Source organism: Sus scrofa, chromosome 2, assembly GCF_054392235.1.
Source record: "Sus scrofa isolate SSC_HxYL_T2T_F1_AM1 chromosome 2, Sscrofa_HxYL_maternal_Yorkshire_Landrace_v2.0, whole genome shotgun sequence".
Classification (NCBI taxonomy): Eukaryota; Metazoa; Chordata; class Mammalia; order Artiodactyla; family Suidae; genus Sus; species Sus scrofa.
The window spans coordinates 44,663,271-44,687,815 of NC_139384.1; the positions used below are offsets into that span (position 1 = coordinate 44,663,271).

A 24,545-nucleotide genomic window follows, 5' to 3' on the forward strand; every position below is an offset into this window, starting at 1 on the left:
ACTACTTAAAAAAATAGTAATAAAGCACTATGGCATTACAACAAATGTGGAAGTAAAATGTATGATAACACAAAGGCAGGGAGTAAGTGGAATTATACTGTTACTAAGTTCATTAAGATTTTTTTCTTTTTCTTTTTTCTTTCTTCTTCTTTATTTTTATGTATTTATTTATTTATTTATTTATTTATTTTGGCTTTTTAGGGCAGCAGGTGTGGCATATGGAAGTTCCCAGGCTAGGGGTCAAACTGGAGTTGTAGCTGTCAGCTTATGCCACAGCCACAGCAATGTGGGATCTGAGCTGTGCCTGCAACCTACACCAGAGCTCACAGCAACGCCAAATCCCCAACCCACTGAGTGAGGCCAGGGATCAAACTCGCATCCTCATGGATACTAGTTGGATTTGTTTCCCCTCTGCCACAACAGGAACTCCTGTTATCAAGTTCTTATGCTATGTGTGACATTGAAGTTAGATGAAGTTAAAAACTCTAAAGCTATCAGACTGAAAGAGAAAGCTAAAAATGTATATTAATCTAACATAGGAAATTAAATTGAATCATTAAAGATAATAAAATAGAGGGCATTAAAAAGAAGAAAGAGAGAGAAATGAAGAACAGATAGGACAAATAGAAAACAAGTAGCAACATCTTGGAATATAAAACCTAATCATGCCGATGACCAAATTAAATGTAAATGGTCCAAATATTTCCAATTAAAAGGTAGAGATTGGGAAGCTGGACAAGAGAAAAAGATTTAACTATTCACTCCCTACAAAGGTCTCACTTTAACTAAAAAGATACAAATAAGTTAAAAGAAAAGGAAGGAAAAAGTGATCTTAAATATAAACACTAGATGTACGCATTAACACTAATTAAAAGAAAGCTGGAGAAACTATTACAGACAAGTCAGAAAGCAGAATTCAGAGCAAAGACTTTTACCAGGATAAAAAGGCCATTTCATACTGATAAAAGGGTTAATTCATCAAAAAGACATAACAATCCTAAATATTATTTTGCCTGATATCATAGTGCCTGATAACAGATTTCAAAATATACAAATAAAAACCTGATAAAACTCCAAGGAGAAACAGACAAATCAACAATTACAGGAGTTCCCATTGTTGTGCAGCACAAACGAATCTGACTAGGACCCATGAAGTTTTGGGTCTGATTCCTGGCTTCGCTCAGTGGGTTAAGAATCCAGCGTTGTCATGAGCTGTGGTGCATGTTGCAGACGCAGCTCGAATCTGGCGTTGCTGTGACTGTGGTGTAGGCAGGCAGCTGTAGTTCCGATTGGACCCCTGGCCTGGGAACCTCCATATGTCATGGGTGTGGCCCTCAAAAAAAAATTACACTCAGAAATTTCAACATTCTCCCTCTCAATAACAGATAGAACAAGTAGACAAGAAATGAGTAAGTAAGGTTTTAGAAGGCTTGATCAACACTATCAGCTTACTCGACCTAACTGATATCTGCAGAACATTCCACTCAACAACAGTGTACGGAGTTCCCACAGTGGCACAGTGGTTAATGAATCTGACTAGGAACTATGAGGTTGTGGGTTCGCTCCCTGGCCTTGCTCAGTGGGTTAAGGATCCGGCATTGCCATGAGCTGTGGTGTAGGTCGCAGACGCAGCTCGGATCCCACATTGTTGTGGCCCTGGCGTAGGCCAGTGGCTACAGCTCCGATTCGACCCCTAGCCTTGGAACCTCCATATGCCACGAGAGCAGCCCAAGAAATGGCAAAAAGACAACAAACAAACAAAAAAAACAGAATACACATTTACCAAGACGGAATCTATTCTGGCACATAAAACAAGTCTCATTAAATTTAAAAGGATACAAGTTAGACAAAGAATGTTCTTTGAACACAAGGAATTAAATTAGAAATCAGTTAACAGGAAGATTTCTGGAAAATCAACAAATATTTGGAGACACTTATTAAAAAGCACTTGGAGTTCCAGTTGTGGCTCAGTGGAAACAAATCCAACTAGTATCCATGAGGTTGTGCATTCGATCCCTTGCCTGGCTCAGTGGGTAGGGGATCTGGTGTAAGTCACAGATTCGGCTCGGATCCCTCACTGCTGTGGCTGTGGTGTAGACTAGCAGCTGCAGCTCTGATTTGACCCCTAACCTGGGAACTTCCATATGCCACAGGTGTGGCCCTTAAAAAAAAAAAAGGCAAAAAAAATAATAATAAATAAAATAAAATAAAAAGCACTTATAAATAACCCATGAATACCAAATAAAAATCAAAAGGGAGATTTAAAAGTATTTTGAATTCACTGAAAATAAAAATACAACATATCAAAGATGCAGCTAAGTTAGTACTTAAAGGAAAAATTATAGCACTTAATGCTTATATTAGAAAAAGAAAGACTTCAAGGAGTCCCCATTTTGTCTCAGTGGGTTAAGACATGTCCAATAAATGTCCATGAGGATGTGGGTTTGATTCCTGGCCTTGTTCAGTGAGTTAAGGATCCACTGTTCCCACAAGCTGTGGCATAGGTCACAGATGCAGCTCGAATCTGGTGTTGCTGTGGCTGTGGTGTTGGCCAGCAGGGGCAACTCGGATTTGACCCATAACCTGGAAACTTCCATATGCTGCAGGTATGGCTGTAAAAATAAAAGAAAAAAGAAAAAAAGAAAGAATTCAAATTAGCTACCACCTTAATACGCTAGAAAAAAAGATGAATAAATTAAACCCAAAGTAAGCAAAAGAAAGAAAATAATAAAAATAAGGAAAGAAATCAATGAAACAGAAAACATAAAAAACGATAGAGAAAACCAATAAAACCATTCTTTGAGAAAAAGATACATGTGACAAAACTTTAGCCAGGGTGGTCAGAAAAAAGACACAGATTACTAATACTGGGAATGAGACAGAGTACACAGACATAGATCCCACAGACAATAAAAGGATAGCAAGAGTATATGATGAACAATTTAATGCCTATAAATTTTTCAATTTCAATGAAATGGACAAATCCTGTGAAAAAATGCAAAACCACCCAAGCCTACCAAAGATGAAATAGGTAACTAGAATAACCTTGTATCTTTTAAAGAAACTGAATATTTTTTTTTACAGTTTTATTTACTTATTTTGGTCTTTTTCTAGGACCCCACCCGCAGCATATGGAGGTTCCCAGGCTAGGGGTTGAGTCGGAGCTGCAGCCGCTGGCCTGCACCACAGCCATAGCAACGCCAGATCCGAGACGCATCTTCGACCTACACCACAGCTCATGGCAATGCCAGCTCCTTAATCCAGAGTGAGGCCAGGGATTGAACCTGTGTCCTCATGGATACTAGGCAGATTCATTTCTGCTGAGCCATGATAGGAACTCCTGAATATATATTTTAAATCACTTCCCTCCAAAGAAAACTTTAGACTCTGATAGCTTCACTGTTGAGTTTTACCACATATTTAAAGAAAATATATATTAATATTTGCAAATGTACATGAACTCTTCTAGAAAAATTAAAGAGAGGAAAATACTTGCCAATTCATTATATAAAGCCAGCGTTACTCTGATACCAAAACTAAATGAACATATTACAAGGAAATTTAGACCAATATCCATCCTGGAAATCCAATAATACACAGAAAGGATAGCCTATACTGACTGGTAACATTAATTCCAGAATGCAAAACTAGTTCAACATTTGAAAGTCAAAGTAATGCATAGTATTAATAGCCTAAAGAAGACCAGATAAATATTATTCAGTGCTAAAAAGAAATGAGCTATCAAGCCACAAAAAGATGTGCAAACACCTTAAATGCATATTAGTAAGTGAAAGAAATCGATCTAAAAAGGTTATACACACTGTGTATGACTCCAACTCTATGACATCCTGGAAAAGGCAGAACTATGGAGACAATAGAAAGATCAGTGATTGTGTGGATGGGGGATGAATAGAGAGAACACAGGGAATATTTAGGGCAGTAAAAATACTAGTATGGTTTTATAACAATGGATATCTATCACTACACACTTGTGTAAACCAACAGAAAGCATGACACCAAGCATGAATCCTAAGATAAACCATGGATTTCAGTGATTATGATGGTAACAAACGTACCGTTTTAGTGAGTGACAGGCCGGTAATGGGGAAGGCTATGCATATATGGGAACCTTCTGTACCTTCATCTCAATTTTGCTGTGAATCTTAAACTATTCTAAAAAATTATCTTTAAAAAATAATGTGAGCGCAAACAATTAGATTTAGAATAGATAAACAATGAGGTCCTACTGTACAGCTCAGGGAACTATATCTAGTCTCTTGGGATATGACAGAAGATAATATAAGAAAAGGAATGTATATATGTATGACTTGGTCACTTTGCTGTACAGCAGAAATTGGCACAACATTGTAAATCAACTATAATTTTTTAAACGTGAAAAAAAAATCTGGGGAATGACGACAATAAAAGGCCAAATGACAGTGTTTCCATTCACAATTTGCCCTCTTTGTGGGCGCACAAGACAAAAATCTGAAATGAACCACTGAAAAGCATCAGGATTGAAGCTTTGTTCCTTGGTGAAGCTTTTCAAACAGGAATGGCCAAGAAAGGCATTCCCACAGAGAGTTCAAATATATTTTACGAAAAATAATCAGTGACCCTCAGACAACACTGGGGCTCAAATGAGCAGTAAATGCCTCTCTGCATACTTTAAGATATGCTTGCTGAATCAAGGACACCTAGGATCATAAAAACAATAAGAACAGACCTTCAGGAGTTCCCGTCGTGGCGCAGTGGTTAACGAATCCGGCTAGGAACCATGAGGTTGCGGGTTCGGTCCCTGCCCTTACTCAGTGGGTTAACGATCTGGCGTTGCCGTGAGCTGTGGTGTAGATTGCAGACGCGGCTCGGATCCCACGTTGCTGTGGCTCTGGTGTAGGCTAGTGGCTACAGCTCTGATTTGACCCCTAGCCTGGGAACCTCCATATGCCGTGGGAGCGGCCCCAAAGAAATAGCAAAAAGACAAAAAAAAAAAAAAAGACCTTCAAGAACAGAAGCTTTGAAGCTATTAAAGCTAGAAATTAGAGTTAGAAAATCCATATTATTCAAGGTTTTTTTTTTGCTTTTTTGTTTTTTTTTTTTTTGTTTTTGGTCTTTTTAGGGCTGTACCCATAGCATATGAAAGTTCCCAGGCTGAGGGTTAAATCAGAGCTGTAGCTGCCAGCCTATGCCACAGCTACAGTGATGCTGGATCTGAACCGTGTCTGCAACCTACACCACAGTTCACAGCAACACCAGATCCTTAACCCACTAAACAAGGTCAGAAATCGAACCCATGTCCTCATGGATACTAGTCAGGTTTGTTACCGCTGAGCCACGATGGCAACTCCTAACTGTCTTATTTGGAAAGAAAGAAATAAAACTGTCTCTATTTGGAGAAGACACAATCATCTAGGTAGAAAAATTGAAAACGTGCAAGAAATGAATCTCAACCCATACCTCACACCATTTACAAAAATTAACTTAAAAGGCAACATATACCAAATTTGTTAGAAACAACACCAAAATCAGGATCCATAAAAGAACAAAATTGATAAATTGTACACCATCAAAATGAATAACTTCTGTTCTTTGAAAGACATGTATAGGTAAATAAAACACCATACTGCAGGGCTGGGAGATATTAATATCTAATAAATGATTTGTATCCAAAATACACAAAGAATTCTCAAAATTCAACAAAACAGAAAACACAATTTTTTTTTAAGTGTGCAAAAATTGGAAGAAGATATACCATGGACAGTAAGCCCATGAAAAGATGCTCAACACGGTCAGTAGTTAGGGAAATGCAAGTTAAATCAGAATGAGATCATATTACATACCAATCTGAATATCTAAAAAAACAAAACAGACAACCAAAATGTGCTGGCAAGGATGTGAAACAACAGGAACTCTCGTACATGGCTGGTAGGAATGCTAAATGCCCACTTCGGAAAACACTGTGGCATGTTACGGTGAAATTAAACACAACCCTTATCAGAAATCCAGCTCCAGGTAATTTCACTCATATACAACCTTTATGTAAATGCTTACTGCAACTTTATTTGTTGTTGTCAAAATCCAGAAACTACCCAATTGTCTTTTCCGAATGGAAGAACAAACAGTGGTACATCCATACGACAGAAGACTACTCAACAATAACAAAGACCAAACGACTGACATGTGGGACAACATGGGTGACTCTCACTCCATACTAGGGGTCCATATATGTGACATTCCGGAAGAGGTAAAACTACAGGGACAGAAGACAGTGGTTATCAGGAGGTGAGAGGTGGGCCTGACTACGAAATGGCATGGGGCAATGTTTGACGGTGATGGAACCATTTTATATCATGACTGTGGTGACAGTTACACAACTGCTAAAACTTGTAGAGCTGTAGACTAACAAGGCTGAATTTTTCTCTGTATAAGTTAGCTTGCTTTTTAGGGCTGCACCTGCAGCATATGGAAGTTCACAGGCTAGAGGCTGAATCGGAGCTACAGCTGCCTGATACAGCCATAGCCACAGCAAAACGGGATCTGAGCCACGTCTGCGACTTACAACACAGCTCACAGCAGTGCCGGATCCTTAACCTACTGATCGAGGCCAGGGATCAAACCTGCACCTTCATGCATATTAGTCGGGATCGTTAACTGCTGAACCACGAAGGGAACACCTAGCTTGCTTTTTTAATGGAAAAAAAACAAAGTAAGGGATGAAACCCAGGGAATTTCATACTGCAACCTCCACTTGATGGAAAACCCACTGCCTTAATTCCCATTGCTGAGAGCTTCACAAGGTATGGCCCCTGCGTTCAGTGTTCAAGAGCAGATTCCGATAAGAGGGCTGCAGATCTTGGCTCGGGAACAAGTAGTGAGAGCCAGGACTTTGGGGCCTGAGGAGGAGGCATCAGCCCTGCTCACCATTGCCCTGGGAAGAGCAAAGGCAGGGCCTTCAGGGCAGGTACCCCCCACAGGGGTGGGCCGAGGCTGGGCACTGACCTCCTGGACAGAGATGGGTTTCTGGTGAAGCCAATGCAGCTTAAATTCAGGGATCCTCACTTAAACAATCCCCTTCTTGGAAGGGCCCCTAGTAATGTGGTCACGTGGTCTTATGTTTTTGTAAAAATTGCAGAAGTGAGATATTTTAACCACAGTCATTTAAGGCCATGGTCCTGGCCATTTAACTTCTTCTCACTCACAATATTCCACCTGGTACACTTCCTTCCTTAACCTTATAGTAGCTACAAATATTCTAATTAAAATCACCTCCAAATATATATATGTATTTTTGCTTTTTAGGCCCATACCTGTGGCATATGGACGTTCCAAGCTAGGGATCTAATCAGAGCCGCAGCTGCTGGCCTACACCACAGCTACAGCAACCCCAGATCTGAGCCGTGTCTGTGACCTACCCCATAGCTCACAGCAATGCCAGATCCTTAAGCCACTGAGCAAGGCCGGGGATAGAACTTGCATCCTCATGGATACTAGTCAGGTTTGTTTCTGCTGCGCCATAACGGGAACTCCCCCAATATACCTAATTTTGCATTATTTTTCTTTTAGAGGGTCCCTGCCCACCTTTATCCCCAGGTGTGAATAAGCCTCAAGGCCCCTCCTCCCCAGACACCCTGCCCTTTGTCTGCTGCCCTGCCCAGGGGGGCCAGCTCTTCCATGCACTCACCTTTCGGGTGAAGCGGTCAATGGTGACCTGATGGGTCAGGTGAGTCACATTCAGCATCACCAGACAGAACGGGGGCCAGTTGAGGTGCCCCTGCAGAGAGAACCCAGCCCCGATCAATCTGGGGGACAATTTTGCTGCTTCCTCCTCCTAGGGAGCAGCTCTCCCCCTGACTCAGTGCCCCTCAATATGTCAGAGCATCCACTGGGGCTGTGCAGATGGTGAATGGAATCCCACCACATCCTGGTTCCAGCTGACCTCCTGCAAGCCCAGTCAAACAAGCTGCCTCCTTCCACTTGGCCCATGGGGGCATCCTAGAGGCTCATTGCCTGCATCTGGCACCCTTGACTACAGGCCATATCCTAGGGGTGGCATCCCAGCTCCTCTGCATTTCAGTGCCGCCCGCAGGGGCTTAGGCAGGTGGGATGAGCTGGGAGCAGTGCAGGAAGGGCCAGAAGGTGGTGCTCCACTCTTTCCCTAGGCGCTGGTTCCAGAAGACACCCCCACCCCCAATCCCAGATAGAGGGAGCTGCAGTAGGGGCCTCTGTCTCTATCCTCGCCTCTGAGACCCTTCAAAACCCAACTCACTGCCCAGTCTCCTCTCCAAGCCTAGTCAGATCCCGAGACCCTGGCAGGAAGGGAAGCAGGGGGCAGTCACCAGATTGGCACTTTTGCAGTCAAGGACATGGACAGTGATGGTTTCATCGGGGCTCTGGCTGAGGATGTAGATGGCCTCCTTGAACAGGGCAGCGTGGCTCCCATCGAAGGTGACAAAGCTCAGATCAGGGAAGATGGAGCACCGGCCTGGGGAGGGCAGGGATGAGAAGAACAAACAGATGCCCCTGCGGCCAAGGCCAGCCAGGAACATGGGGCCTCTTCCGGGGTGATTCAGAGGCCCCAGGGTCTAGAGAGTCACATAGACATCAGAGCTCACAAGGGTAGGCCAGCTGCCAGGTCAGAGGTCAGGGGTCCTACGAGAGGTTTGTGTCTGGGTTATCCTGAGGCCAGAGAGCACACAGGGGAGGGGCAGACATCACACCGGGGTAGGGGTATGAGGAAGATATGGGAGGGCTTGAGGACCCCAGGACTCACAGGCACACTCCCAGATGGGGCAGCAGCGGTCCCCGCCCACCCTCACAGCGAGGCCCAGGACCCCACACTGAGGGGGTGCAGCACCCTGGGGACAGTGCTGGGACTGGTTCACTCGGATCAGCTGGCCCTCCAGGCAGATGTGGCGAATGCAGTCCTGCTCGGCGATTGGCTAGGGCACAGAGTGGAGGTACAGCCTGAGCGACCCGCCCTGGGCCCACAGCCACTCATTGCCCCTGCCCCACCCACCCCCAAGCAGTAAGGGCACAGATCCTTCCCCTGGTAGATTCTGGGAACAATGATTTTGAGCCACCCTCCATCCATCCAACACACCATCAGGAGACTGGGGCTGGGCTGAGTGTGAGATTGGGGTCAAGGGACCCAGAGAGTCTGCATATCCACCTGGCCCTACAGAGGGCTCTGGGGCACAGGCGTGCAGACCATTAGCTCAGACTCACAGAAACCCAAGCACCCCTGACACACACTCGTCAACTCTATTTCTTACCAAAGCACCGACATACACCATCCTGCAACACCATGTCTCATAGGAACACACACACATACAAACGCACAGTGCTCACATGGAGTCCCATACCCATAAACACAAACGAGTTCGCACACAGTCCCACGTGAATCCTCAGACACAACATGCAATGCACACACCAGCACACCAGGCTGTCACACCGTGGCTGTCACACCAAGGCATCCCACTGGCCCCTAGGCCCCAAGTGGGATCTTCCATGGCATCAGGGGCTCAGAGGAGCCTGGAGAATTTTCCAGGCTCCAGGAGTTTGAGGCAGGGGTCAGGATGGTTACTAAACCATCTGGCAGCCTGAAAACTGGCGCAGGCGACGCTGTGGCCAGCCTTGAATGTGAGGGCACGATGGTGTCCAAGGTCCGTGGCACAGCAGCAGGAAGGCGTGGAAGGTCCACACACAGGGCAGAACGCTGACAAGTCACTCACCATGCAGGCGGCAGATGTATTGGCTTCAGTGGTGGCTGCCAGGGCCTCGGCTGAACCCTCCAAGATGCTCTGGGCTGGGGCCGAGCGCCCAGACTGCTGGGTGGTGGCCTCTCCTTCCAGCTCTGCTGGGGGCTGAGGTCCTGCCGAGGTGCCATGGGCCTCGGGCAGCTGGGGGAGCAGAACCAGTGAGCTCTCTCGAGAGGCCGTCCTGGCTGAGACTCGGCTCAGTGAATAGGAGGTGGGCATCGGTGTCACCGTGCTGGCCCAGGGGCCCTCAGCCTCCATCACCAAGGTAGCAAGAGTGTGGGCCACAGCAGGTGTGAGCTCAGTGGGGCCCCCCTGGGCAGAGCCATATATCCAGGGGGGCAGGGACACCTGCTTGGATAGGACAGCCATCTTCTCCGTGGTGCTTTTTTGTGGGGCAACAGATGCTGGGGAGGCCACCCCCTCAGCCACAGCCATGACCCCAGAGGCTGGCAGCGTGGCCCCCAGAAGCTGGCCTGGGGCCGTGCCTGTTGCCTGAGAGACCACATGACTGGGCCTGTGTGCCTGGGCCATGACAGCCGGGGTGAGAAGCAGCGCTGGGCTGAGTGTCCGAGCAGGCGGAGTCGCAGCAACAGGGAGAGATGCGGCCTGTTGCTGGAGTGGAGGGGTGACGGCAGAGCCCTTGGGGCCAGGGGTGGCCACCGGGGCAGATGTGCCCACCTTGGCCAGGGGCAGGCTGGTGTCAGGAAGCAAGCCAGAGAGAAGCTGGGGTGGCTGAGTTGACTCCAGAGATGTGAAGGGTGTGGCCCCCAGCCTGTGAGCAGCTGTGGACAGGCTGGTGGCAGCTGTGGACCCTAAGGGCAGAGCTGGAGGCCAGGCGGCTGTGGTGGCATGCTGGGTGGGGTGGGGCAGGGCAGTGGGGACTGGGCTTGGAAGGGGAGCTGCTGGGGGGCCCATGGGCTGGCTGGGCCCAGGCTGGACCCTCTCTGTGGATGTCTCCACTTTCTTGGTCGTCAGAGGACTGACAGGAATCTGTTCTGCGGCTGTTCTAGCCTCGGCTGGGGGGCTGCTGGGACCGGAAAAGTTCTGGGCCTGTACAGGCTGGGAGATCCCTGTCCCTGTCATGCGCTGCGTTATCGCAGGTGTGGGCAAAGCTTCGTGGGGTCCCGAGGAAGTAGGGGGCCTGGAGGTCACTGCAGGGGAAGCCACAGGCCTGGAGGAGGGACTTGCAGGCAACTCCAGGCTTGGGACGGGCTGGTGGGTGGTTGTCGTCACAGGCAAGGAGCCTGGGCCTAGGACTGTCACAGCTTTGGTCACAAGAGGGAATCGAGGTACAGCAGGCGATGGGGTAGAGTTTGTCATGTTGGGCACCCCTGCAAAGGTCACAGTCACCTTGGTTGTCTCCATGGCACCCGGCCACATGCCAGATGTGAGCATCTGCTGCGAAAGGGGGAGGGATGAGGGCTCTGGGGCACCAGGGGTGGCCAGGTGGCTGGCGGTCACTCCTTTGGTGGTCAGGGCCTCTGTGGGTTGGGCAGGGAGGTTTGATGCAGTGACCACCAGTGGCTGCTGGAGAGTGGCCTGGGTGGGACCTGGAGGGAGCGTTGGCCCCTCGGTGGCTGCCGTGGGTGGGTTCAGGGCCGTAGTGACAGGGGCAGCTGGTGTGAATGCTGGCCTGTGGGGTGTGGCCCCAGGAACTTCTTGGGGAAGCTGCAGCTCCTCGTCACCAGGGGTGGGCAGCTCTTGACTGGACGGCAGGGTCTCATTGCTCAGGGCCTCTGTGGGAACCCAAACTGCAGGCTCCACACCTGCGTAGACAAGAGAAGAGATGCAGACAATGGGGCAAATGCTTCCCAGGGGGTCCACGCTGGGCAGGGCTGAGATGTGGGGCTCCCAAGCTGGTACCCTTGGTGAGGGCTATAGGCAGCTTCTGATGGCCAGTCAGACTACCTGATGACCCAGAGACCTCTGTCACTTGGTGATGGGTGACTCAGAGAAGTCAGCAGGTCTGGGCCTGGCCGCATACCTCAGACCTGAGCACAGAGCCAGGAGCCCTCACGTCTACGTCTGACTGAACACATTCTCGACACTCAACCCCAAGCCAGTCCCTTCCCCATGTGAACCTCATTTTTTCTCTCCGTGAAATGGGAGGGAATGGACCAGATGAGGTCCCTGACTGATCTATAATGTTCTTCCAGAGGCCTCTATGCTGACCCTGCTTCTCCCGGGACCTGGGGGGCTCTGGTGGGCGTGATCGGTGAGTGAGACCTGAGGGATTTACAGGACATCTGAGGAGGGCTGAGAAGTCCAGGCCACTCACAGTCCTCCAAGTAGACGCATCTCTGCGTGACTTCATCCAGGACCCTGGGGGTGGGGCATGCAGGCACACAGCCTTCTATCCTGAGGACAGAGCAGGGTGCCAGTGAGTGGTCTGGGGCATGGGGAGGGCCCCCTCCTGTCACCTGGATGGAGCACAGGGCTCATACTTTCTCACGACACACAAGTGTGTGCTTATCATGCACACACTCACAAGAACTTCCATGGAGACTTGGTGCACAGGAGCACACATACGCAAACATGCATGTGGCTCACTCCTGCCGCTCAGACCAAGAGGGAGACATGGGTGAGGTCTGGCTATGAGCACCCGCGTGCACATGCTTGCACATGCGCACATGTGTCTCCATTTAGGCACATTCTCATGTTCCTCCTCCACGCCTGCAGGGCTCAAAAACATCCTCACAGATACACACACATCCCCACAGCCTGTCGAAACATCAGTATTCACACCCTCACGTGCACACACCCAGCTGCACCAACACCCAAATACATGCAGCTCACACAGATGTACATTCACACAGCTGTGAACAGCTGTGCACCCACAGCCACCCTTGTACACCCACATGAACACACACAGGGCTCAGCTCTATGCACATGCGCGCAAACTGATATTCACATAGCAGGGAGGTTCATCCGGGTTCACACGCATCCCCGTACACAGTACATGAAACATGCGCACACAAGTACATGCGAATGCACACACACCTCAGTACCTGCTCATGTCAAAACCCAGACTATGTCCAAACCCGTTCACACAGGTGTATGCTCAAACACACTGATGTCCCACACCGTGACTCCATGCCACCTCACCTGGGAACATCCTGGCAGCTGGCTGCCCATGGGTCCCGGCAGGTTCGGAAGCAGGGGCTGGCACAGGCATCATAGTGCCACTCGCAGGGGGGGTAGGCAGCCCCCGAGGGCTTGGCATCTGGAAAGGTGACCCAACCCAGGGTCTTGAGACTGAGTGAGACTGGGCACCAGCTCCTGATCAGAGCAGAGAGCTCATCCCAACTCAGCCCATGCCCGCCTGGCTCCATGAAAAGATAAATAGACTCATGCAGGAAGAGTGAAGACAAATAATACAATAAAATAAGAGGAAAGGAAAGGGAAGAAAAAAGAAAAGAAAGGAAAAGAAAAGAAGAGAAGAGAAAAGAAAAGCCAACTTAAGGGGAAACCGTATTCCTGAAAGTTGAGGTTGGGGTCTGGGGATCCTTGGGATGGGACGCTGGGAACTTGGTGTAGAGGCTGAGGACCAGGATGGGGGAAGGACTATGGAGTGGGCAGTTGGAGTCGGGCTTCAAGAGGTGGCCAAAGAAAAGGCTGGGACCCTGATCTTTCCATAAGGCTGTCCAGTGGCCCTGTTCCTCTGGGAGCATAGTGGCCAGGCTCGCCCTCTGATAATAACAATAACAGCCAACTCTTAAGATCAAGCACTACACTGAACATTTCACAGGTATTTACAGAAGTGGCTGGGTATATTAAACTTTCCCAGAGGAGAGTTCCTCAAAAAAGGCCTTGTGGCCAGTACCTTGACAAATGAAGGATCTTAAGGGAAAGTCTGGAGACTACTGTGGGCTTCAAGGCAGACAAGACTCCAGACCATGCTGGCACAAGTAACCAGTCTCTGAAACCATGGCCTGAGCTGGGAGGTGTGGGCAGGCTCCTGCTGGGGGGAGCAGCCCTACCCAGGCAGTCCCATCCTGGCTCCCCAGGCCCCACACTACTGCTGAGTATGAAGAAGTCTAATTTTTTCTTTTCTTTTCTTCTTCTTCTTCTTTTTTTTTTATCTTTTTAGGGCTGAACTCATGGCATATGGAGGTTCCCAGGCTAGAGGTCAAATAGGAGCTGTATCAGTCAACCTACACCACAGCCACAGCAATGCTGGATACTTAACCCACTGAGCAAGGCCAGGGATCGAACCTGCATCCTCATGGATACTAGTCAGATTCATTTCTGCTGAGCCACGACGGGAACTCTGAAATATACTTTTCCTTGAGACCAGAACTAGGAACATCGGGGGAGGACCTACTATAAGCCAGGTCCAGAGCAAAGCCTGAGAGATATAGTCAATTCTCAAAACAACATTCCCAGGCAAATATCCCCGTTGTTCAGGTGAAGAAACGGAAGGGTGGGTGGGGGTGGGGGACGGGGCTCCTCCAAGTACCAAGGACCAGGGTCAGGATTCAAGAACAGGGCTGTCTGGCTTCAAAACCTGTGCTCATTCCACTCTACCCTGGTACCCCCAACAAGGGACACAACTCTGGCCATCAGAGCCAGCGATGAATCTGTGCTGGGTGGGGTTCACTGAGGGACTTGTGGGACAACCACTGAATGTAAAAATGAGCTGGCCCAGCCCTGGGCTGGGGGTGGGAGGGATGACAAATGACAGGCTGGCAGGGGACACGTTTGCACATGTGTGCATGTAAATGGAGCCACCCATACAGCACGGGTGTCCTCACATACATGTGCATGTGCAGACAGACAGGCCAATCTGGAGTAGTAAGGAAACCGTGATCGCTGTCTGCCGGGTTTAGGCAGAGAACAACGACTTCTAGGGCAGACCCACCTGCCAGGGAGCTGGCAAAGCCCTAGAACCTGCTGGTCTTGGCTGGTAAGGGCACGAAGCTGCCCCATCACCGCCCAGGCTCCTAGGCCTCCCATGGGGAACAAGGGGGCTTCGGCTCCTCAGCCTGTGCCCCAGGGAGCGGTCCTTGACTCGCAGGGCAGGCATGTGCCCCCATCAGCAAGAAACCTGAGCCAGCGGGCTACGCAGGCTGTGGCCACGATGATCGCTTTTCTCCTCGCTTCTACAAAGGCCGTCCTATTTTTAGACCGTGTAAATGGCCTGTGGGAGTAGGCAGGACCCAGGAAGCTGGCTGGGCCCCAAGCCACACTGCCCAAGGCTCCTTAGGCCACCAACACAGAGGCCAGACCACCTGCCATCTTGGAGGGGGCACCCATATGACCTTCCTGTGCCAGGCAAATGAGGGATCCTGTCTCTTGGGGGCAATCGGAAGGGTGACGTGAGGGTGAGGAGTGGGGGAGAGTTGTGAGGGGCCGAGGAGGCTGGGGTGAGGCAGGGGAGACACCTACCCAGAAGGCGGAAGAGCGTGCCCCGGCGGAAGGCCTCCGTGCGCTTGTACAGCCGCAGGGCCAGCACCGGGCCTGACACATAAAGGAAGGCCCCGGGCTCCGCCAGGGACTCCAGGGCCACCAGGCCCGCCCGCCACGTCCCCCGGTGCAGCGCAAAGGAGGCCTGGTGGTGGAAGGCATCGCTGGCCTGCCACTTAGCCAGCTGCACAGACCCGTTGGCCGTGGCGTGGAGGAAGAAGTTGGGTCTGTCCGCTGCCTCCAAAGACACCACATCTGGGTCTGCAAAGAGCCAGGGGGTCAGGTCAGCAGAGAGGGGTCCAGATGCAGGGAGGTGCCAGATACCCAGGTGCTTTCTGCCATCTCAGTGACATCTCGGAGCCTGCCCCGCCTCTCCTCAGCCCACCCCCCTCTGCCCGCTGGACCCCCTCAGCACACCCTGCCTCCACCCAGAGGGAAGGAAGGTGGAGGCTAAAGCCCCAACTGCCCAGCCTTGGGGAGGTGACCGGATTGTCCCCTCCTTCCTCCTCCCTCTCCTCCTGTCTTCCTTTCTCTTTCCTTCTCTCCGCTTTCCCTCTGTCCTCCCTCTTTCCTGCAAACTTCTCTGCAGCCCCTCCATGTACAGGCGCTATTCTTGGGATACAGCAGTGAGGAGGACAGATGGAACCGGCCGTCCAGGTAGAGTTACCGTCGATGGGACAGACTACAACAGGCTCGGGTTTGCTGATTTGCCAGGTTTCAGTTTTCTTGGTCCCGCTCCTCACGGGATCCCAGAGGGTCAGAGCTGGTGGACCAGGGACACTGAGCCCAACCCAGGGAAGGGAAAAGTGCCCCTGAGATGGGAAGGGGCTTGCCCGGAGGCCCAGGGCTGGGTTCCACTGTCCTCCCTCTCGGCTCCACCACGGCTTATTTCTAGAGAGTGGAGTTCTCTGCTGGGTGGATCCCCCCCACACCTCCCAACCCACAGGCCCTGCAGGGTCAGTTCCTGAATCCACGGGCAGGTGTGGTGCAGTCCCTGCCCAGCATGCTGGCTGTGTTGTGGGCAAGGGAATGAATGCCTCTAGGCTGTGAGGGAAGGACAGTGTGTGAAAACCCAGCACAGGGTCTGGTGGGCGCCTCCCCTCCCCCAGGGCCCCAGGAGGAACTGCGTAGACCTCCCCGGGCAGCTGTGAGAATCTATAAGGTAACAAGGGGAAGAATTCATTATTAATGTGAACAACTGTTTGTTTGTTTGTCTGTGTGTGGGCCATACCCACAGCATATGGAGGTTCCCAGGCTAGGGGTCCAATCAGAACTATAGCTGCCGGCCTCCACCACAGCCACAGCAACGTGGGATCCTTAACCCACTGAACAAGGTCAGGGATCGAACCTGCAACCTCATGGTTCCTAGTTGGATTCGTTTCTGCTGCACCACGACGGGAACTCTGAACAACAACTGCTCTTGTTCAAGAACTTATTCTGTGCCAGGACAATGCCAAACGAGCCCTCTACCTGCTGGTTTTATTAAATCCTAAGAGAGGCCTGTGAGGTGGTGGACTCATTCATTCAGCAGCTAATATTACTGAGGGCCCACCATGTGCCAGGCATTGTTCTTGGCACTGGGGACACAATAGGGAACAAAAGGACAAAAACCCTGTCCTTGAGGAGCTTACATTCAAGTGGCGGGGGTGGGGACAGTAAATATAATGAACAAGCAAAGTCTATAAGAAGTTAGACGGTGATGACACTGTTGGCCCCACTTTACAGATGAGGGGAGTGAGGCCTAGAGTCACACCGATGGGGGACGAGGGAGGCAGGACTGGAGTCCAGGCTCTTAACTATGGCAAGTCAGCCCCAGGGATGGGATCCAGGAGCATGGGGCAGCCAGAGGAGTACAGCACCGAGTGCCTTGCTGTGTGACCTCAGGGAAGTCACTTCCCCTCTCTGAGTCTCAGCTTCCTCCTTTGTAAAGACTGAGGTGGATCCAGATCGAGGTTCTCAGTCATTTGTCCGAAAGTCCTAACAGGGGAGAGGCTGAGAGACAGACCTTGAGGTACAGTCGTCCCTTGGGACCCCGTGTGGACACCAGGACCCACAGATGCTCAACTCCTTTACATAAAATAGGGATTCACATCCATGGGTTTCACATCTGAAATTCCACCTGTGGTGGGTTCGCAGATGTGGAACTGCAAATACAGAAGACAGTCTGTATAAAGCCTTGTGTTTTACCTTAAACACTCAAGTGATTTTTCACCTTCCATTCTCTAGAGTTTTATTTCTGTTTTAATCTCTTTGTTCAAGATACAGCCTGGAACAGTGGTTTAAAGGGCTGGAGCCAAAATGGCTGGCTGCTGTCACTAGCAAGTGATGTGCCCTTGGGTAAGCTGTCTAACCTCTCTGGGCCTCAGGTCTCACATCTGTAAACTGGGGAAATAACAGCACCTACCTCCTAAGGCTGTTGTGAGGATTAAATGAGCCATTATATAGGAAGCACTTAGAATAGTGCCGGGCGTATGGTAGGTGCTACAGAAGAGTGAGAGATTGTTATTGATAAATTAACAACTTCCACCCCATTCATACTCCAGGGAGATGTGCCAGGTTGTGGCTTGTACATCCTCTAGGACATCAAGACCCCAAGAATATAAGCAATGAGATCCTGCTGTATAGCGCAGGGAGCTGTATCTAGTCACGATGGAACATGACAGAGGATAATGTGAGAAAAAGAACGTATACAGATATGTATGACTGCGTCACTTTGCTGTACAGCAGAAATTGACAGGACAACATAAACCAACTCTCTCTCTCTCTCTCTCTCTCTATATATATATATATATATATATAAAGACCCCCAGAGCAATCAGCTCAGGCCTGAACAACTTCTGAAGCCTCCTCCCTGTGACATTTTCCGCTCTCCACATCTTCCCATCACAGTCTTTTGCATCCTTCAAGGCTGAATTCAAGGGACACCTCTTCCATGTAGCCCCCCCAGATCTCACCTGGAAGGTGCATTCTCTTCTACTGTCCAGTACTCTGGGCACAGCACAGGGAAGGAGCACAGGATGGGGTGGGGGGGTGGGGCCTGGGGCCTCACTGGGCCCTGCTCTCAGCTGCCCAGGAGCCCCAGGTCCCACCGAGATGGAGGCTGGCCTTCACAGCCCCAGGGCATCCTGTCCACAGTGACAGTCTCCAGGGGCAGGCTGCTGCAGGGCTCTTCTTAACATGCCATAAAACCACTGGAATACCCCCTCTCTTGACTGAACCTACTTACTGAACTAAAATACTGAATGGAGAACAGAAAATTCCCACTAAGCAGATGGCCTGTGGCCTCTGGAAGGTTGTAAGACACCTTCCTTCTTCAAACAAGACCACACAGATCTGGGGGTCAGGAATGTTTAGGGAGGAAGTGTTCTCCTTGGGGGCAGTGGGGGTGCTTCTGGCCCTCCTGGGGCTGGGTCGCCAGTCCCTCATGCCCAGGTTTCCTTGTACAGTGACATGATTCCTCCTGGCGCCTCCTACTGCCCCCTGGCACATACTACCATCAACACCACCCGGGGCTGGCAGGAGCCAAGGTGTCCCTCCCCTCCTTAAAGGCCTTCCATGGCTCCCTACTGCCCTCGGGATAAAGACCCAGCTCCTGAGCTTGGCTTTCACGTCCCTTCATGCTCCTTCCAACCCCCTGAGGAACACGGCTTATTCTCAGAAGCCCCTCCTAACTCCCCAAGACTGAGTTAGGGGCTCCTCCTTCCCCCGGGCATTATCATTGCTTTTGACACATCTGTCCCCTGGATGGGACTGTGGGCTCTCGGTGGGCAGGGATGGTGTCCTGACATCACTGATTCCCAAGTGCCCAGCTCTGCACCTGGCAAGGGAACAGGGCTCAGTGAGAGGGAGGCAAAGAGAGAGGGAGGGAGGGAGAGAGAGAGGGAGGAAAAGACTGGGGGCGGGGGAGAGAACGATCCTCATACTAGATAAACCCCAGACCCTGAGAATCTAAGAACTTAGATTTTTTTTTTTTTTTTTTGGCTTTTTGCCTTTTCTTGAGCTGCTCCTGCGGCATATGGAGGTTCCCAGGCTGGGGTTGAATCAGAGCTGTAGCCGCCAGCCTACTCCAGAGCCACGGCAACATGGGATCCGAGCCGCGTCTGCAACCCACACCACAGCTCACAGCAATGCCGGGTTCTTAACCCACTGAGCAAGGGCAGGGATCGAACCCGCAACCTCATGGTTCCTAGTCGGATTTGTTAACCACTGCACCATGACAAGAACTCCAGAACTTAAATTCTTAAAGTGAAATCAACTCTCTGAGATGTGTCTTAGTTCAAGACTCTATCTCATGCTGAGATTGGCTGCAGGGACCATCGTGTGTGATTAGGTGGGTACTGATTACACGGGGCCAGCAGGATCCGGGTGAAGGAACCCTGATCATAGTGACCAGACACTGGGACACGCGCACATGGAGAAGGCTCCCTAGCACTGCTGAACTGAGGCCTTGGCTGACCCAGGGCCGAACATAAACACCACCTGGGGTCATTCACCACCCGAGCAAGGTCCTGCCACCCTTCAGGCACTGATGACCTCAGAAGAGAAGAGGGCATCCACTACAGCTAAGCCCTTCGGGTCTGCTGGCTGTCTGAGACTCAGGAGGCTGGCGGTCCCAGGCACACCTCCATCTGCGCAAGCCACCAGCCCAGAGCTCAGGGTGGTAACCTGAGCACATCAAGAGCCTGCTCCTCCCACAGAAGGTCCCACCAAAGTCAACAGATCAGTCTTTTTTTTTTTTTTTTTTTTTGGCTCCACGTGTGGCATGCAGAAGTTCCCAGGCCAGGGATCAAACCCGAGCCACAGCTGTGAAAACGCTGGATCCTCAACCTGCTGAGGCTTCAGGGAACACCTCCCCTTTGGCATTTAAAGTCTATCCAATCTTAATATATGGCACCAATGAACCTTTCCACAGAAAAGAAAATCATGGACATAGAGAACAGACTTATGGTTGCCAAGGGGGAGAGGGAGGGAGTGGGATGGCCTGGGAATTTGGGGTTAATAGATGCAAACGATTGCCTTTGGAATGGTTAAGCAATGAGATCCTGCTGTGTAGCACTGGGAACAATATCTAGTCACTTGTGATGGAGCGTGATCATGTGAGAAAAAGCATGTATACATGTATGTGTGCCTGGGTCACCTTGCTGAACAGTGGAAAAGTGACAGAACACTGTAAACCAGCTATGATGGAAAAAATAAAAATCATTATAAAATTAAAAAAAAAAAGTCTATCCAGTCTTAAAAATGGAGAGGAGAAGGCAAGGCGAGGAAGAAGAGGGAGACTAAGAAGAAGAGGCCCGGGGAGGGAGGGAAGGGGGAGGTGTTGTCACCTAGCTTTTCTAGAGCACAGCCATTGTGTGAAGCAAAGTACAAAGGTACATCTGGACCTTGGCCTCCGTGGTCTTTTCAAGAGGATGGAAGGTGTCTCTTCAAAGAAGCTAAGAGGCTCACCAGGAACCCTGTCTCCACTGGGAAAGGGGCACCTGTTTCTCCAGCTACGATAGCCAGTTAGGGCCTCGGCATTCTCCCCTCCTCCAGCATCCACCTCCCTCCACCCAGGGCTGCAGGGGGTCCAGAGGGGGGACCTTACCGTGGGCCTTGGCCTTGAACAGAGCAGCCGTCAGCAGGAAGTTCACAATGTCTCCCGGCACTACATCTTCCGCTCTCACTAGGTCGATGGCACTGCCTGCTGCCTTCACGGCCACCAGGGCACCACCAGCTGCCAAGCTGGCCAGCTGGTAGGGGCCCTTGCCTAGTGCTGGAGAGAGGGGGTCCAGTGGTAAGCCCTGCCTCTCTGGGCCTTTGCCCACCTCCCATCCCTATGTGCCCAGCCCTCGCCAGAGGATGCCAAAGAGCTGCTCTGGGTCACTTCCCTCATCCTGGCCTCTTGGTTTCCATGAGGAGGAGCGGACGGAAGCCACAGGCTGTCAGCCCCTGATGGGAACTGACCCTCTGCAGAGCTCCTGAATCATTTCAGAAGAAGCTTCGAAACGAGGCCACCCTTGGAGGGCCTCTGGGGCCCCCAGATGTCTCTCCAGGGGTATGTCCCCCTTTCTAAGACTCTATCACTCCAGCCACTGCTCCATTCAGGGTGGGCTCTGGCAGAAGACATCAGGCCTCATCTCTGCCCACCCAAGGGTTGGAGGATAAAGGCTGGGAAGGCTTGGACTCAGCTTTAGCTACTTATTTCAAACACGCGTCACTTCTGTATCTCTCGGGTTCTGTGGTGGTTGGTACAGTTTGGACAGGGGCATGGGTTTCCTAGACAACAACATCAGCCTTGCAACCGACCTGCTTGCCTCTGGTATGCCCACCCTTGGAGCCTCCTCCCCACAGCACCCGAGTCACCTTCCTTGCCACACTCCCTGCTGCGACTCCTCCATGGCTCCCCTTTTGCCCTCAGGATAGAATCCAAGGGCCTGGCAAGAATTCAGGGGCCCTTCACGCCCCACCCCTGCCCCTGCCACACTGAACTGCTCTTGCTCTTCCTTGTAAGAGCCCAGCGGCTGTGTCCTTCATTGCGCACCACCACTCTCACTGTCCCACCCACTCAGCGCAGTCCTCCCCTGCTGTGCCTGGGGCGAACGAACGCCTACTCAATATCTGGGGCCCAGCTCAAATGTCACCTCCTCCGTGAAGCTCTCCCCACACCCTCTCCCCACACACAAGCATCCTCCCACTTGCGCTCCAGCAGCCTCCATGCTCAGCACATGCTGAGCACATCTCTTATGAGAAGGGTCTCAATCAGGGGTCCAGGCAGTGCTGTGCTGGGAAATGGTTAACAATCAGCTCACAAAAAAAAAAAAAAAAAAAGAACAAATGAAACCCCATTTGGTGATGTTTGCAGGTTTCCATGGTGTAAAGGCTCCCACCAGCAGTCAACCTCAAAATTCCAACTGGATGTGGAGGGGAGAACACACACAGGGAGTCCTAGCGAGCCAGCAGGCACCGGCTCCAGTGCTCCACCGGGACAGGTATCTTAACTACTGAATCCCCAGCGCCCAGCAAGAGACCAGAGAAAATGCTGGTAGAAGAGCAGAGTAAGAACAGGACGGGTGGGTGGGTGGAGGATGCTAGAAACAGCTTGTCCTTTGCCAGTTACTGCCACTCAAAATGCCACAGAAGGGAGCAAACTCTGCTCAGAGCCGTCTTGCTGAAATGTCGTGTCTGGTGTCAGACAGACCCCGCCTGTGAGGGACTGCATCCTCCTGAGACAGATTCATGCCTTTAGGGGTTAAAGGTTAGAGCCATCAGGAGCCCTTAAGGGGGCTAACATTTTGGTGAGACTGCAGTCACTATGAATTATCATGTCAGCCCTCATTCTTATGGACCCCCTAACTGGTATCCTTGCCTTTCTAGTCAGTCCTCCATAATTTCACCCAATCTACTCTCATGGGGAGGATGTTTTTCAAACCAAAATCTGATAATGCAGGTAACTGAGGACAAAGCCTTGGGTCCAGACCCATATAGGCCTGCTCCTGGCAGGATGGTATCTGGAAGTAGGGGCACAAAGGACTCTAGAAGTCAAAGGCGAATGGCACCAAGGACTTAAGCACCTAATTCTGCCAACCTGGCCTCATTGCACAAAGATCAGTGCTGGAAACTACTCCTGGGCAGCCCTCCCCTCTCTGCTCCCCATAAGCCTAGTGACGAGATGGACTAATTGGTTCTAATGCTGGACATTAACCTCCCTGAGGTCTTTGGTCATGATGTGCTTAATGCAGAAGTTGGAGCATATCCTGCTACCCTGTGACCCTGGCTAAACTTGAAGATGAATATAACAGGCTATGCTGGGCCATAAGTTTTGGCCTAGCCATCCTCAGGAAGAGCAGGTGGCATTTGCCTCTGCCAACTCAAAGCTTCAGAGACCCAAGAAAATGTTCCATCTGATGAGCTAGATTATAAGGCGAGGGGGCAGCACAGATGCAAGTGGGATTTTCAGGTCCTGGTGAAGCTGTCCTGCATGAGCTCATTCCCAGGAAGATAGCCTGGCCTGGGCTCTGGACAGAGGCTGCAGGAGCTGCAGAGAGTAGTCCCGGAACAGCCCTGGGCCCTGCACTGTCAGGGCTGTCTCTCGATAATGGTATCTTCCTGCAGGGCCTCAGGATGGCTGATGCTAGTGAGGCACCAGGGCAGGACTGGCAGTGCCCCAGCTCCCAAGGGGCCACGTGGGGGAAGATGAGCTTACCTTTGTTAAAGAATTCACAGTCATATGCTGAAAGAGAGAGAACAGAGACATCTTGAGAAGCCTGGAACAGATGGACAGGGCCAAGGTCCCTAGTATCCCAGCTCTCCCTCCTTCCCAAGGGCTGGACTTGGCCTGCCTCCCAAACTCTGAGATTCTAAGTGGTCTTTGGATCCAGATGTCCTCTCTGTGCCCCCAGCACAGAGCCTAGCCCAGAATAGGCATTTAGCATGTATCCAATGAATGAATACGAATGAATGCTTGTCAGAAGGATGTATTTTGTGTGACCCCAAAGGGCAAAAATTGAACCAAGGGGTGGTAGCTCCAATCAGAAATGTCATGGAAGGTCCTACAGGAATGCAAGCACAAGACAGAAGTCAGACGTAAGTCTTTCAAGGGCCTTGGGAGGAAGGGGCCAGAGGCCTCCAGGATCCAAGCCTTTTTCAGGCGCCTGGGTACAGTTTCCATCAGGCACTGGCAAGCTCCTCCAAATGTGTGCTCCACACGCCCTCTAGTGGCCTACTGCAGCACTGCAGATTGTTCCCCTGGCATCTCAGCCGAGGATTCCTTAGTTCATGGGGGGAAGCTAGGGTCCATGCAGGGGTCACTAAAGCCAGGAGCAAGACCATGAAGAGCCAAGTGGCCTAGTATATCTGGGATAAATACTGAGGAGGAGTCTCCTTCACTCTCAGGCATGGTCTAAAGAAAGCAACTAACACCACCTCACACCCCGAAGTCCCATGATCAATACTCTTCTTTGCATTTGGCATTGCCCTCTGGAAAAGAGTACCAGGAATCAGTAGATTGACCCACCATGTGGTTCTGGGAAAGTATGTACTTCTCCTCACCTGAAGACTCAGAAGATTGAACTCAAAACTAAGAAGATCTCAAGGCCCTCATTTCAAGTGTGTACCAGGTCCATGGGAGGTCACCCAGAAAAGCTGTCAAGAGCCAGCTCTCAAGAGTCCCACAGACCTGGGTTCAAATCCCATCTCTCTCATACAGTCAGCTGTGCATACTGGGACAAGTTACTTAACCTCTCTGAAATGTAGTGCCCTCCTCTGCAGGATGGGGACCACCACTAGTATCTGCCACACAGACAGAGGCCTGGACTAGAGTAAACCAAGTGCTCATCTCAGGTGCAAAATTTAAGGAGATATCAAAAATCTCAGTAATCAGGATATGTAATATTTTAACAC

At 50.7% G+C, this 24,545-nt stretch overlaps 1 protein-coding gene and 1 non-coding gene across 6 annotated transcripts in view; one reads left to right on the top strand and one right to left on the bottom strand.

The window, feature by feature from the left end:
- Positions 1-24,545, bottom strand: part of OTOG (otogelin) — a 93,419-nt gene that overhangs the window by 23,663 nt on the left and 45,211 nt on the right. For 2 of the 5 annotated variants that reach the window (XM_085011825.1, XM_085011827.1), the window contains exons 31-40: positions 23,350-23,376; positions 20,752-20,919; positions 15,147-15,425; positions 12,864-12,981; positions 12,037-12,116; positions 9,732-11,524; positions 8,771-8,939; positions 8,337-8,482; positions 7,682-7,771; positions 6,035-6,928 (exon numbers count right to left, since the gene is read on the bottom strand). In XM_085011825.1, coding sequence (XP_084867951.1) covers positions 6,908-6,928; positions 7,682-7,771; positions 8,337-8,482; positions 8,771-8,939; positions 9,732-11,524; positions 12,037-12,116; positions 12,864-12,981; positions 15,147-15,425; positions 20,752-20,919; positions 23,350-23,376 — 2,891 coding nt within the window. In that variant the 3' untranslated portion in view covers positions 6,035-6,907. Of the gene's footprint in view, positions 1-5,628; positions 6,929-7,681; positions 7,772-8,336; positions 8,483-8,770; positions 8,940-9,731; positions 11,525-12,036; positions 12,117-12,863; positions 12,982-15,146; positions 15,426-20,751; positions 20,920-23,349; positions 23,377-24,545 lie in introns of those variants that run through there. The other 3 variants (XM_085011823.1, XM_085011824.1, XM_085011826.1) reach the window with 2 other exon arrangements.
- Positions 4,405-4,516, top strand: LOC146405352 (small nucleolar RNA SNORD89). The gene has a single exon (XR_014839253.1). It is a non-coding gene; the product is annotated as a small nucleolar RNA SNORD89 (small nucleolar RNA).